The sequence below is a fragment of the Sinohyriopsis cumingii genome, chromosome 18, assembly GCF_028554795.1.
Source record: "Sinohyriopsis cumingii isolate HCF-2022 chromosome 18, ASM2855479v2, whole genome shotgun sequence".
In the NCBI taxonomy this organism is placed as follows: Eukaryota; Metazoa; Mollusca; class Bivalvia; order Unionida; family Unionidae; genus Sinohyriopsis; species Sinohyriopsis cumingii.
This window is the reverse complement of record NC_142978.1, coordinates 72900536-72915566: the sequence shown is the minus strand read 5'-3', so window position 1 is coordinate 72915566 and position 15031 is coordinate 72900536. Positions and strand designations below refer to the sequence as shown.

At 38.9% G+C, this 15031-nt stretch overlaps 1 protein-coding gene across 4 annotated transcripts in view; it reads right to left on the bottom strand.

The window, feature by feature from the left end:
- The window catches only part of LOC149776968 (active breakpoint cluster region-related protein-like), a 144582-nt gene that overhangs the window by 80991 nt on the left and 48560 nt on the right, over positions 1–15031 (bottom strand). For 3 of the 4 annotated variants that reach the window (XM_089941686.1, XM_089941689.1, XM_089941688.1), the window contains exons 4-6: positions 3266–3451; positions 2692–2796; positions 360–383 (exon numbers count right to left, since the gene is read on the bottom strand). In XM_089941686.1, the coding sequence (XP_089797812.1) occupies positions 360–383; positions 2692–2796; positions 3266–3451 (315 nt within the window). The remainder of the gene's footprint in view (positions 1–359; positions 384–2691; positions 2797–3265; positions 3452–15031) is intronic. The other variant, XM_089941687.1, reaches the window with a different exon arrangement.

Here is a 15031-nt window from a genome sequence, read left to right as displayed (position 1 = left end):
TTCAGTTTACATATGTACAAAGTTATGGGCATATATCACTTTATTTAAAAAAGTCTCTCTCGCTCTCTAATTGACATCAGAAACCAGGTTTTTATAAAATGACTCATACTGGGTGCTGGGGAGTAAACAAAAAAATCTATGTGTTTTGTGTGACATGCTAAGACATGGCAGGTATGCATTTGCCCTCTATTACAGGAAAGAAGAAAACATAAAACAGACAGACACCAATGCAAATAATTAATTATGGAAGTTAACTGTATATATTATATACAAGAACAACAAGATTTCAAATGTGGATCTTTCAGACATGGAAATGTAAAAAAGGTGCACACTTACATAGCAAAACAAAATTAGTTTACCTGTGACTTCCTACCCTTCATTATCTGCAAATTAATCAGTCAGATAAAATATAAATGAAATAATGTACTAATTAGTTTCATATCCTTGCAACTACTACATTCTTTTTCTATGAATTTTTCAGTCTGCCAGAATAGTATTAGTACTCCATACTACAACTGGGAAAGAAAGAAAAAAATTCTTTTTAAATTCTGACTATCTGCAATTCATTAGGAGACATGGACTTGTCCATATAATAGACTTTCCAAATAATCCAAAAGTTCAGGTAAATGGTGCCTGTATAATTGATGGTTAATTAAGTGGGCTAAGTAAAAGTATAATTAAACAGATTTCTTCAATTTATTGGCTATGGGCCACTTAATTTTAAAAAAATGGCAATTCAAAAACATTGTTATTCATTACAAGAAATGGCATGGATATACACTCTACTTTTCTTACAATGCACATTGCTGAAGATGCACCCTGCTTACAATGCACCCTGCTGTCCTCATGATAAAACTTTAAAACTTAAGTTGATTTCTTTAAATTAATTGATATTTTACTGATATCAATTGCTTCCTCTGCACACCATGCAATTCTGCTTTTAAAAAAATGTATGTAAATTATTCATCTGTAACTGGTTTATGACAAAAATGCAAGAAAAATTATGAGCCATGTGTCACAATTACTGCCTAACGACCAAATAGTTTAGTCCTCAAGTGATTTTATTCCACATGAAATGCCCTTATCGAGAAACTGCACTGTGCCTATTTTCAGGAGACAACACTGATACAGCATATATATATGTACCATCTTTCCTCATATTATAATGTATATTGAATTTAATGTATATTGAATTTTAAGCAATTTTTAATTTAGCTGCTTGTGCTGTTGTTTGCTCAATTATGCAATTAAATCATTTGTGTTTACATTTTGTTTCTTAGATTAAAAAGAAAATGTTCCAAAATGGAGGGTGGGGGATTATGAAAGAAAATACAGACAGGATATTTGCTTGAAATGATTAAATATTGGATATATGGATATATTTCATCAAGCAGATGAAAATGCTTGTTTTTCACCCCCAAGATGAAATATATCCATGATTCACCCAGAAGAAGCAAATTCTCTTTTTTTTTCAGGCTGCAAAGTACTGGCTAGCAATATGTATAACAGAGTCAAGTAGTCGATTTCTTACCAAATCCTGAGAGATAATGTCAGCAGTCAATTATGTTCTGCTGTGTATTGTGTATATTCACACAAAAAATATCAGCAGCAACATCATTTTCCTTCACAATTCAAAGAAAAACAATATATTTTTTTTTAAAAAAAAGCAGTTAGGTATATTGTTAGGTTTGAACCTGGTTGAACTGCATGCAAGGTGTGCAGTAGTTACCACTAGACCACGTGTCTAAAAATATCTCCAAATTTCATAATCACAAAGTTATTGGTACAGCAGTGAAAAAAATATATATATATATTTCACTTCAGTGAATGTTTAAAGGTATTTCACTTGGAAAACCCAGTTAATAATGTGTAATGAATAAAGTTAAATAGGAGCCAGGTCTAGAACAGAAATTTGTTAGTGTAACCTTAATCTCGTATACTAAATAAAACTGTCAGTATTTGGGGAGAAATTTGGCGACTACTCAGAGCATTCTAGCACCCACCTAGAGGTTGACGGTCATTCCAAATATTCTATACAACTGCCTGTTTCCAAAGAAAATGCCTCACATAAAAAAACTGTCCTGGAACTCCTAGCTACATAGAAGATCTTCAATTTAAATAAATGACATATTAGCACCAAATGTTGCAGCTGTTTCAGGTTTATCACCATTTTTCAGTGCATGTCTGGCTATACATGGCGGCCAGTATTAATGGTGGAGGAAAAACCTCAGTAAGAACCAATGACTCACAGGAAGCTATTGGCAAACTTTCTCACATATCCACATTGGCTGAGCCCTAGACATGAACCCATGCAGAGGTGGGATGGCAATGATCAGTAATGGTGAGTGCTTTACACCACTCAACCACCCAGGACCCCCTGCAACATATGTACCATGGTGTTTGTTACAAAGAGGTTGCATTTGTGGTCGGCAAGTACTCATAAACTTTACAACAGAAGATTCACATAAGAAAAAAGCTAATGATTTCAGTAAACCTTGAAAAAGCAGACCTGCGCAGTGAAAAAAAGGATGAACTAAACAATGCATGACTAATGCAACCAATACACGAGTTATTAATGGATCATTTAATTACATATCTTTGTGTAATGGGGCAGGGGCTGGTACTAAAGACAAGGAATACAATAATCCCAAAGGGTTTATAAAATCATCTGCAATCATTACAGAAATATACCTGAAGGAGAGGTCTCACATTTTCATCCTCCATGTACCTGTGGATGAGACCTACCACCACAGGATAGTTGTTAACATATTCCTCGTATATCTTCAGGTAAAACACCTTGTCAAGGAAAAAAGAATCTAGTATTAGTACATGTGCTAAGTAATTTCAAATAATGTTAATCAAATATGTTTCTATTAATATTTTCTCTGCAAGCCTTGTGGTTTTAATCCATAAACCAATACGCAGTGTAGTAAATGACTTTCTAAACTCTCTCTCTATATATATATATATATATATATATATATAGATGCCATAAGAGATTTTGCCATTACCTCATTATTATGATATGATTACATTATATGTGATATTACAAGGTTGTATCAAAACACTTAAAAATACAAACTGTGTTTTACTAAAAAAAATTCATATTAATGAAGTCATCAAGACATGTAATAAAGTTATGCAGCATAAAATCACAATATGGCCAAGTGATATGATTTTGGAATGAATGCAATTTTTTAAAATTTACTTTAATACCGAAATTGTATGAGCATTAAAGCACAACTTTGTTAAAGGAATGACTTGCCATGAGTTTGAAACTATTTCCAATTCTCTGTTCATCAACAGAAATACCAATCTCTTTCTCCAGACCCTGAACAAACTCCTTGTGCTTTGAATGGATCTCGTCCAGTTTGTAAAACATTGTTGTCACATGTGATGGGTCAATGATGGAACTGGACTTCTGTGCATGGGTCTGTAGAAATATTTTTGCCTGGAAAGATTATTTATACAATTTGAAAAATGATAGAAACATCTCTAGAAAGCACCCTAGTTATCAAACAAAAATATTTTCTTTAAAATTCATGATTGAGGGGAGGTCAAAGAAACCGATTCAAGTGAAAAATTGATGGCAGGGTTGATGCAAGGATATAATGGCTACCGATTATTCATCTTAGATGTCCTTATTTCCTGACTCTTCACAAATATCAGCTACGCTAACAAACATTAAAATAATTCAGTTATGTTTCAGAAACCTTAAGCTTCGAGATCATAATTAATGTCATTGCACAAGAATAATTTTCAACTAGCACAGGTTTATCTTAATATCATGATCATGTAGTAAAATGATTAATATGTTTGGCATTTTGTTTATTCTGCATCCCCCCGCCATCCTCCCAACACTCACACAGACTGAATTCAACACATTTTTCAATTATTTCACATTACAAAGAAACTTAATTATAACACAAATTCAGCAATAACATGGTTACACCATGGCAACCAGTTTTTACCTAGCTGCCCTTTATTCCCTGTTAGTACCTAAAACATCAAACAAAGCTGACAAACAGAATGATACAAATAATTAAGTTATATTTTAAAAAATCTCTAAGCAGCAGGGAGGGCGAATCCTACAAAGTTTTTAGGCAAATTATAAATTAGACAAATGATTTGCTTATAGTATAATGAATCAAGAATTCGTCCGCGAACAGGGAGGGCGAATCCTACAAAGGTCTAGAGACCACCAAATGATAAAATAAGCCTTAAAAAAAGCTAATCCTACAACAGCACCGAGACAAAAAAACGCGACCCCCCCCCTCAACTTGTTGTCGCCGGGGGCTGCTCTCTTCGAGTTTCTCACGTTAACCATACAGTGTATCAAGTCCGATACGGTATCGTGTCCGCGGGTCGTGTAAATTTATTGTCACAAATCCATGCTGGTTTCTTTGAGCGCGACTAAAGAAATTCCTAAATTTGACAATATCCATATCACCGCTGCACCAGGTTTGATGAATATTTCTTAGTGTATGTGTATCAACTCCATTAAACACCGCAAGAAGATTACAGTTATCGCGGATCACTTTAGGAATTTGTGTATAACGCTGCGTAACATAAATCACATCAGTGTTTTTATGACGACCTCGTGAAAATATTCTTGCAGGATTTTTTTGCTTGTCCAGCATCACATCATCGTACACTACTAGGTTATTTATTCCCCCGTCGAGGTCTTCCACGGACGGAGCTTCTTCGATATCAGTGATAAATTCAACTACATCCTCGTCGCTCAGCGCTTTTGCACTCTCATTAAAATCTTTTATAACATCATAACAACGTTGATCATCCACAGACGGAGCTATCAAGTATAGTTTGTCCCATTTCATCCACTTCATTATCATGTTCAGTAGCAGTTGCGTTTTACCTGATCCTGACGGTCCTATGATGATCATTCTGATAGAATTTGGTAGCACGGAATTATGCTTGACTGGTTCTTTCCTTCGCGTCGCAGAAAAATCAGTGATCTCCATTTGTATATAAGGAATAATAATTATGGATCTATATTGTGTGAAGTGTCGGGCACGAACCCCTACGAATGATCTAACAACGGTTACAACAAAAAATAACAGACTAGCAACTTCAGGTACGTGTACGCGATGTGGCACAAAAAAATTTAAATTTCAAAAAAAAAACGAGGTGGTGACATTGCAGCCGCCCTCGGACGACTTCCAGGTACCCCTTGGGCTAAATATCCCGGAGAAAAGCATCTCCCAGGATACAATTACTGCGGTCCAGGGACACGACTAGATATCAGACTTGATGAACAGTCTAAACCAAAACCGGGAGAGTATCCGATAAACGCTATCGACGCAGCGTGTCACATACATGATATTGCTTATCGAAGTAAAGATCTACAAGACAGGCATATCGCGGATGTGAAATTAATTCATGCACTAAGCGCCATAAAAAATAAATCATTTAGGGAGTCACTCGCTAATTGGTTAGTAAGATCAGCGATGAAATCTAAATTAGTAATCGGGGCTGGATAATTAATAACGATGCAGACAAGTCCAAGGACTTCCAACGCTAGTGTTTCCATGCAAGCGATTTATTATTCCCCAATCGGATATTGGAGAGGTAACTCAGCAATTAATAAACTCGCCAACGCGGCATCAGTACCACGCGAGGCTGCCAAAAAATGGCTGTCAAAACAAGCAATATGGCAAATCTACTTACCGCCGCCGAGACAAATTAACTTTGCACATTTTGATGTTAGTACCCCCAATGAAGTTCATCAGGCTGACATACTATTCCTGCCTCATGATACTGTCCGCAGAAAAATATACAAATACGCGCTAACAGTAGTTGATGTTGCCAGTAGATACAAAGAAGCAGAACCGTTAGCGACTAAAACAGCGTCCGAAGTCGCCTCTGCGTTTTCGCGAATTTATCAACGAGGACCTCTAAACTGGCCACGATTATTACAAGTTGATCCTGGCAAGGAATTTCAGGGTGCGGTATCATCACTGACAAAGCAGCATAACGTTACCATACGACGAGGACATACTGAAATTCATCGGGATCAGGCAATTGTTGAGCGATTTAATAGAACACTCGCTGAGAGATTATTCGGATACCAGTACGCGAGGGAATTCATTTACGATACACGATCTCGTGAATGGGTTGCAAGACTGCCAAACGTGATCCACGCACTGAATAATGAAATTACCAGAACAACAAACATGAGACCTGTAAATGCAATCACAAAAAAATATATACCCCCGATCACTAAAGTGATTCACGGACATGTTTCAACGCAGCCAACGACGCTAGCGGGTAATGTCACCGTTAGGTATTTATACGAACCCGGCGAACTCGAAGGAGGAAAAAAAAGAGCAACCGATCCCACATGGAGTGTTACCACACACAAGATATCCAGCATAACCAGATCAACTGGAAGAAACGCAATCTACAGATTAGATTCGACTGCTCCTCAGCGTGGATTCACACGCGAGCAACTTCAGGTGATTCCCACGGATACACAATTACCACCTCGATCACTTAAATAACTGCAGCAACACCTCTGCGTCGATTACACTCAAGACAGGTCAACATTACATTTTCACGCGTATGACCGCGATTGCTGTCTATTCTATCCACGGTAAATTGTCTTGGGTCGTTTTTCGAATACTGCCACAGCAATAAACAATTACAACTCGCACAGTGATTATTCTGACGCTCACGTAACGACAACACAGCGTTGATATCCAGGTTAAACTCTCTATTATTTTTCTTGTCGCTTTGTCGGTAACTGTCTAATTTTTTTCTTATTTGATCTTTTTGCGTTAACTCAACAACGGCTGACTTCGTTGACGTATCTAATACAATTCTTCGTAACTGAGCCATCTTTCTTACTCTGGACACGGCTAAATAAACTAAATTTGACCATTCGATGCGGTCATCAACGATCCAAACAGTTGTATCAGAAATAGTTAATCCTTGTGCTGAATGAATCGTCATAGCATATCCTAGTGTCCACGGTGATTTATTTATTGCTAATGCATCTTCGACCGCATCGACGTTAACTGTTACTATATCATTCAATACTAAATTTTGCTTCTCTGGTTTTCCGGGAATATCAACATCAGTATTCTGCAATCGTGTATCATCTGGTCTATAACATAACGGCACTTCCAACGTTGGAAATTTCTGCCGCTGTAACTGAAATAGTCGCCGCTGAAGTGTATCTCTGACTGATTTTCTACTTGCAACAATTAAATCATCTGGTTTCCACGCCGTTAAAAAGTTATCAAATGAAGTCTCTGGAATTATTTCACGCATTATTTCACATTGGACTTTATTGGTTTGTAGCCTAATTAGTTTTTTAAACTCCTTTAATGTGTCATCAAGCGCTCTGATGTCATCACGCATTTCCTCGTAATAATCAACAAACCCTCTCAACCATTCGTGGGGAGATTCGCCGACAAATGGTGGTGGTTGACCATGATCGCCGCACATCACAACTGCGGTATTTTTCGTTAACAACCACGTCAGGAACCGTTGTAATGTATCCAGCGGCACAGTGTCTATTTCATCCCAGATGATTTTCTCCGGGATATACTTCGTTCCCATTCGCGTAGGAGTCCATGTACCGCCGCTGTATTTGAAAAAGCCGTGATAAGTGCAGGCCTTTACTCCGCGTTGTATCATTTCTCTGGCAAGTCTGTGTGTTGGTGTTAGCACGACCAAATCAGAACCGCGAAATAGTTCGATTGCACGAGTTGTCTTACCACAGCCTCCAGGTCCGTTCAAATAAACTGTTCTGTGTCTAGCAATTGGATCGTGCACAGAAGGTCCCGATGAAGGTGTCCATGACATCCCTGTTGATTTCCGATATTCATCTTTAATTTCGACATCAGCTGATGCGCAGTACGAGTGTAATTCTTCTTTTTTTACTCGCCATGTTCCCCATTGACCATCAGATTCTGGCAAATCTAACACAGTCAAATCGTCTTCGTGAATATAAAACGAATCTGTCGCAACTCTTGCCACGAAGGGAACTCTATTCACCATCGACAGTAAATTTATAGAAACATAAGCCAGCATAGAGGATCTCAAATGAGTATACTGAGCTGAATCACCGTCTATATAACTAACAACTGTTCCTAATCGTTTTCCGTCCGGGATTATTATGTCCTCGCGGGAGCAGAATGTATCTTTCGCAGTAGTATCCGCGATAATGAAATTTAATTCTTCCTCATCCATAATTAATCGACTGTGATGTCGTTTATGATCATATGCTCCGCCTTGAGTAAATTTACCTATCAATCTTCGGCCGAGATCTTTACAGTTGCGCTCTTCCTCGGACGTGTCCGCAGTTGGTAACCAAACTGAGGTTTGTTTTGAGTAACAAATAATCCCCGTACTGACAGTAATAGATTTTAATATTCCTTTATCAACCATAAATCGCAACAGCGAAAACGGTACCCATTTCTTTTCGTGGAAATGTCTGCCAAACCAAGCATAATTAATAGGATGTAACCGTGTTGCAAATTCGAACGATTCCACGTGAGCAAATCCAGTCAGGTCAAAATCAGGTAAAGGTCCGTTAATAGCTACTCTTGTCATTAAATTTGTGGGATGTCCAAACCGCGCAAAGTATTCAGCGCATTCACCACGGCCAAGAAAACTTCCTGGATAGCACGCAATCATATCCACCGATACCATATTATCACTAACAAATACACTATTCCATAAACCGCCGTGTCCGTATTCGATGCAACTCTGCTGAACATTCTCGAGAAAACTCTTCATGGTTGGTTTCCAATTATTTTTTTGTCGTGCTATATGTGCGGCAACACTTGGAACAGTAAAACAATTAGTTAGTAATTGATCAACTTGCTCAGTTGAATATTTTTCTGTGAGCGCTTTCATTTCATTTTGTAACTCCGCAGTTCTATATATTTCTCCGTTCGGGGTCACGAACTGGTCATAATCACCAACTTCAGAACTTCTAAACAACCATACCGATACCGGATCGGTTTTACTCATTTGATAAATACAATCAAACATACCCGCGGAATAATACCTTATAACACGATCGCGTGGAAATATTTTAACTGATTCCGTCCAGGCGTGGCTGTTGTGATCAATAATTGTTATTGAAGCTCCACTACGGTTGTATTTCGATTTATACAATTCCTCGCCTGTTAGCGATAATACCGTTATAGGAAATCTTAATAATTTTTCTAGCGCGGCAACATCCTTAATTGACGCCCCTACATCTTTGACTCGATTAGCCCATGTTGTTATTTTATTTTTTCTGATCTCAGTTAGACCATTTCCACGTGCTGCGTTTTTAAAATGTTCCATTACTCGCTCAGCTACACAATTTAACACCACTGATGTTTTCATTGGCGTGAGTTTATCTACACTTGGTTTCTTTATCGGATATATTCCGTAAACGACTGCAGTTACTGGATACGATCTGGCGTAATACGGTATATCAACCCCCGTCAACATTCCTGGTCTAGAATTATTGCTCAACAAAATAGTTTTCCTTTTAATGTCAAGGATAGGATCATTTTTATCACGGATAATCCACGTGTCATCGTCGTTTTCGTTGACCACTTTGACAATAAATTTTATCTGTATGAAATATCTTCTATCGTCGAGATACCCAATTATGTTACGCGCGATTGTATCGTTCATGGTAGCATCAATGATAACGCTCGCGTGAGCAATGCTAGCATCGCCAAAAACTCTTCGAGTTTCGGGGATAATTTTATATGTCGACCACACATGTGCGGCACCATCACGACGAAACTCTTCCTTGGCATTCTTGATAACACCAAGCAGTTCCTTTAACTCTCTTCGTCGTACATCACCGGTTAACCGGTCAAGATCGAATCGACCTCGGGGAAATTGGAGATTTCCAGGTTTTATTCTGGATAGTCTTTCAAAACTCATTATTATAATTAAGACAAGTATTTAAATAGACAAATATATTATATGCACCAATGCAAGTGGATTAAACTAAATTCATCAGCGCCGTGTAGCAAACCATGCAGACACGAATACTGTGGACAACATGCTCAACAGGTCCGCGGTGGGAGTCTAGGACCGATACCGTGTATCAGATGCGGCATTGGAGTACGAGGAAAAACTCAATTATGTTCAGCGTGTGGGGGAAAACGCTATCGAGAACTAAAACGTTATTACGATAAAAAAAATCCAGCCTCGAACACGTTCTCGGAGCGTGATTACATAAATAAGTTTTCAGACAAATTATGAATTAGACAAATGATTTGCTTATAGTATAATGAATCAAGAATTCGTCCCCGAACAAGAATTTGTTCCCGAACAAGAATTTGTTGCACATCCAACTATTCCAAATTATGAGGCAAACCGAGATGGCACGGTGCGACACTGCACGCGAAGACGACCAGTTGGTACAGTTGATAATGCTGGTTATTTAAGATTTACTGTTACCAAAGGGAGGTATTTATGTCATCGTTTTATTTACGAATGTTTCTTTGGAGTGATCCCTAAGGGTTTTGTCATTGATCACATTAACGGTAACATACTTGATAACTCTATAAACAATCTTCGCGTGGTCACTCAGAGCAAGAACTGCCTACTGGGTAACACAGGGCGTTGTAAAACAGTTGCAAGAAGAGCTATCAAATCCATAAACGCAACCGGTGAAGAAATTGTATTCCAGTCAATAAACGCCGCCAGTAGGTATTTCGATATTTTTCCACCTGCTGTACAGTATGTCGCAGATGGGATCCGCAAAACAGCATTTTCAAAGAAGCTCAAACAGAAGATTTCATTCTGCTATATAACTCTTATCGCTGACACAAACGACGATAACTCCTCCACGAGTGTGTAACGCTCTGCAGAGTTGTCGTCGTCAGAGGATTTGCTCCCTTGAGAAAGCCACCTTGATAAAATATTTTATCGAGTTCATAACATGTAATCATTTATTTACCGTAGAATATATATTTTTTTACAAACAATATCCTCGTTTTACTGAATATATCCGACTGTTTTGCTCTTCTGTGCTTGTTATATGACCGCGCTCAAGAAAACATACAATTAAAATATTTTAAACAAGTCCCGCCCACTGCTAGAGCGAATTTGGAACTCGCAAGTAACAGTTGGGTTATATACGAAATCGCTCCCTAAGACCTTTGGGTCGATCGAAAGTCAGCACGCGCAAGCAAAACCATAAATTTAATCCGCCAATGGCGGGTGTCTTTTGTGCACCATCCAATGGTCGATTCAATGGATGGTTTTGCTCTGCTGCTGACCGTAGAAAATGACCCCCCTGCATGTTTGTGTCGTCTTAGGATAAGTTAGGATAAGTTAGGATAAGATTACATGTTCATTGTGCCTTTGCCTGCTATGACACTCGAATCAGAGGTAAAGGTTGTTTGTGTTGTCAAATAAATGTTTGCCGGGCTTGCTAGAAAACTCGATCCTAGAAGCCAGGATGTCTCGTTTTGTTTTTTGGCGATGCTAGTATTTTTCATGCATTTAAAAATATGAAAATATATAATAATATGAATCACGAAAATATAAATACCATACTTGTTGAAATTAAAGAATTACAACAGCGAGGTTTTAATATTTTACTAGACACTGAAACAATTATGTCAGATTTTGAATCCTTGAATGAGCTATCACGGCAGGGAAAGAACAATCTCTCTGCGAGATATAGGTTCATTAAGGGTTTGCAAGATCGCATTTACAGATCACTTGCCACGATAACTGAAAATCAGGTATCTGAATTTATTCCACTGTGCCGTGCAGTTGAGAAGATTCGTCTTGTATTGTCAAGCGAGTATGAGACTCGAAAATTAATTAGCACCAGGGTGAGGCAGTTAAAAGGTTATATAAAGGACACGGAAATGCCTGAAAATACTAGTATTTGTGACTACGAGGCCGACAAGGAAGTATAAATACAGCCGCGTGTGACTCACAGCACAAAGTGAAAGTAGAACCTGAGCTAGCGTGGAAACTCAAAGCGGAAGCGAAAATGCAGAGCATTTCACAAGCACATTTCACGGGTAAAAAAAAAGTGTATTATTTTTTTTGCCCTAGCGATGCTAGCATCGCCAGAAACTCAAGCGGAAGTCCAAAGCCAGAAATGCAAAGCATTTCCATTTCAGATTTTCAGGATTTGCTTAAGCGTTTCAACATCAATACAACAATGAGAATAGTTCATAATCTGTTCTCGTTGACACCAAACTGTGATTGTATTATTTTGCTGTAGCTGTGTTAATTGTGACGACGTTAACAAGAAGTCTTCGTCGCCGTACACGTCAACGATTATTTTAACGGGGAAATACTGTTCTGGGAATGTCTGTATTTGAAATGCGGTTTTTATTGCCTCGTGAAGAATTTGCTTATCATGAATATGAACTCGTGCGTGAATGTATTCACACATTATATACAACTGTTTTTTTTTAAATGCGCGCCTGCGTGCTAAGCACTCGCATGAGAAGTCCTTTGGACGAGAAATGCAAAGCATTTCCAGAGAAACTCTTCCAGAAATGCTTTGCATTTCCAACGATGCCGGTTTTGATGGGGTATTTGCACGCGATGACGAAAGTGGACCACTGCAGAAAAAAAACTATTATTATGGATCCGTTGACTTGTCCTTGTCCTCGAAGAGTTTCAGGACTTCACCAGTAAGTTCACGGAGACAGTCTCGCCACGCAGGTCCAACAACCCCCCCCCGTTGGTCGGTGAGTTTAAAATTTATCGTTGACAACCACGGATTATTACACCGCAGATAGACCACATTGATTGGTTCTTGCACAATCAGAAAACCAGGGGGGTCTTTTGGTGTGAACGTATACAGGATAAACCCCTGTTGGGCCGTCGTAGTATCTGATGCGCTGTAACTGCCATCGATGACGTCACATACAAGATTGACCGCAATAACATCTGTGATATTTACGATCCCCGGAGATACGTGTCTGCCATCGGATGCTGTACTGTTGTCGTGTCTTAAAATAACAGGTTGTGGTTTTATTTTCGCATACGCGGCAAGAATATCTTCGAAAGATTCCGCGATGAGATCCTGGACTGATTTTCGTAGCGTGCGCGCGTTATATCCGGGAAGTTTAAAATCTGAAATATCCTTCACGGGAATACCAAATAGGGTTGCAAAATTCGATCTTTTTTGGGTTCCATAATCGCCCTTGAGATCCAGTAGATGTTGAATTACTTTTTGATTCATAAATTCCATCGTGGATGCGAGTTTGTTTAGTTTTTCTATGGTGGTGATAATGTTCGTGCGTGGTTTTGTTATATCAGAGATATAATCTTGGAAATGTCCCCGCAACAGGTCTAACTGTTGTTTATGTGCTTGTTTGATCGGATTAAAAAAATGAGCTTCTATATCTTCTGGCCGGTAATTCCGGAATCTCCCGTCTTCGAAACCTACCCCTATTATATCCAAGGGGAGTCTATCTGATGTTGAAAACCGGGCTTGGTCTGATCGTAATTGATCTGGAAATAATAAATGCTCACCGTACACGAGGTCGTGTAGTTCTTCCTTCGTGGTCTCGAAATCCGACTTCGATGGTTTTAGTGGATCCGGTCCAACCTCGGGTCGTTCTCGTGGCCATCCTAATACGGTCCTGATTGAGCTGCTATAAATATCCACGGCGTATCCCGGTGTTGAGATTTCAATGACCGCAGACAGCGTTGGTTCGTGCGCGGCTATAGATATTTTGGCTTCCTTGCCGGTGATTCGTTTTATTTGGCGTTGTATTTCCGCGTTGATTTCTTCGATCTGATAACTCCCAGTGGGTAGCGTAATTGTATCCCAGTCGAATTCGTCAGAGTCGGCTTTGGTTTTCCACGAAAACACAAACGAATTATTTGGCTGCTGACCGGAAAATGATGCCGCTCTGACATTAGGCCAGCTGTGATACGCACTGAGCTTCGACAACGCGATTTCGTTCACGGCAATTGGAGTTCGAAAATTAATGCTGAATTCTGGTGTCGTCGAGGACACTGAGATCATTGTGGTCCTTACCGGTGTTGTGTTTGTGACTATTTGCTGAAGCAGTTCTTGTGGAGTTGCCATCAGTGACATTATTTATTTGTTTAGTTTTCAAATAGTCATTGTACACATCTGACATTAGTTTGAATTCAGAATCTGATATCAACGCAGCGTCGCTGGATTGCGCGTCTAACGATGATGATATCAGCGATGATAATTTCTGGTATGCGGTCGTGGCTGTATTTAATTTTGTCGTGTAATCGTGTAATTTTGTGTTAGCACACGAGGATATTTTTTTTGCTATGATGCCGAAAACTCCTGCTGTTGCTGTAGCAGCGGAAACAGAGATCGTGGCAGCGACTACTGCAGTCACTGGAGTGACCGCTGATAGTATTACTCCCGCGGATGCAACAACGGCAGATACTGAATAAACCATAACGTCTAACACTGTTATGCGTCTGCGGTATTTTTTTACTTTTTGACTGGTTACTTCGATGACAGTTTTTAACTCAGATTGCCACTCACGGACTTGATTGTATCTATACGCGGATGCTTCCATTATTACTTTACCCGGTGACCAATTAAGGTGTTTCGGCGAGAAATTCCAAACAATACAAGTAATTAACTGTGGCTAATCCTTCCGGATTTTCGGCCTCCAGCGTAAAAATTTCTTCGGTTCCTTTGTTTATCACCACAGACGCAACTCGGGAAAACTTGCTAGTTAAATAATGTCTGGCAGATATCTTAAATTCTACAGCAGAGAGTACTGTCAGTCTGTATATTCCAGTAACATCTGCAGTATATGGAATAGTCTTGTTTTGTTGTGACCATGTTTTCCTTTCTGATTTTATCGTACACACAAGGTTTTTTTGGGTTACTCCGGCAGGAATTTTAATTAAATTAAATTTTTCCATTATCTGCGGAATTCCATTTACTACGTTATCTAATGTTTCCTTAATTTCGGTGAGTTTCATACTGACGGCATTAGGTTTCCCGAAGAACTCATCTACGGTGTTAAGAACGTTTCTGCGAAGTCTTCCAAACTGGGTCACATGA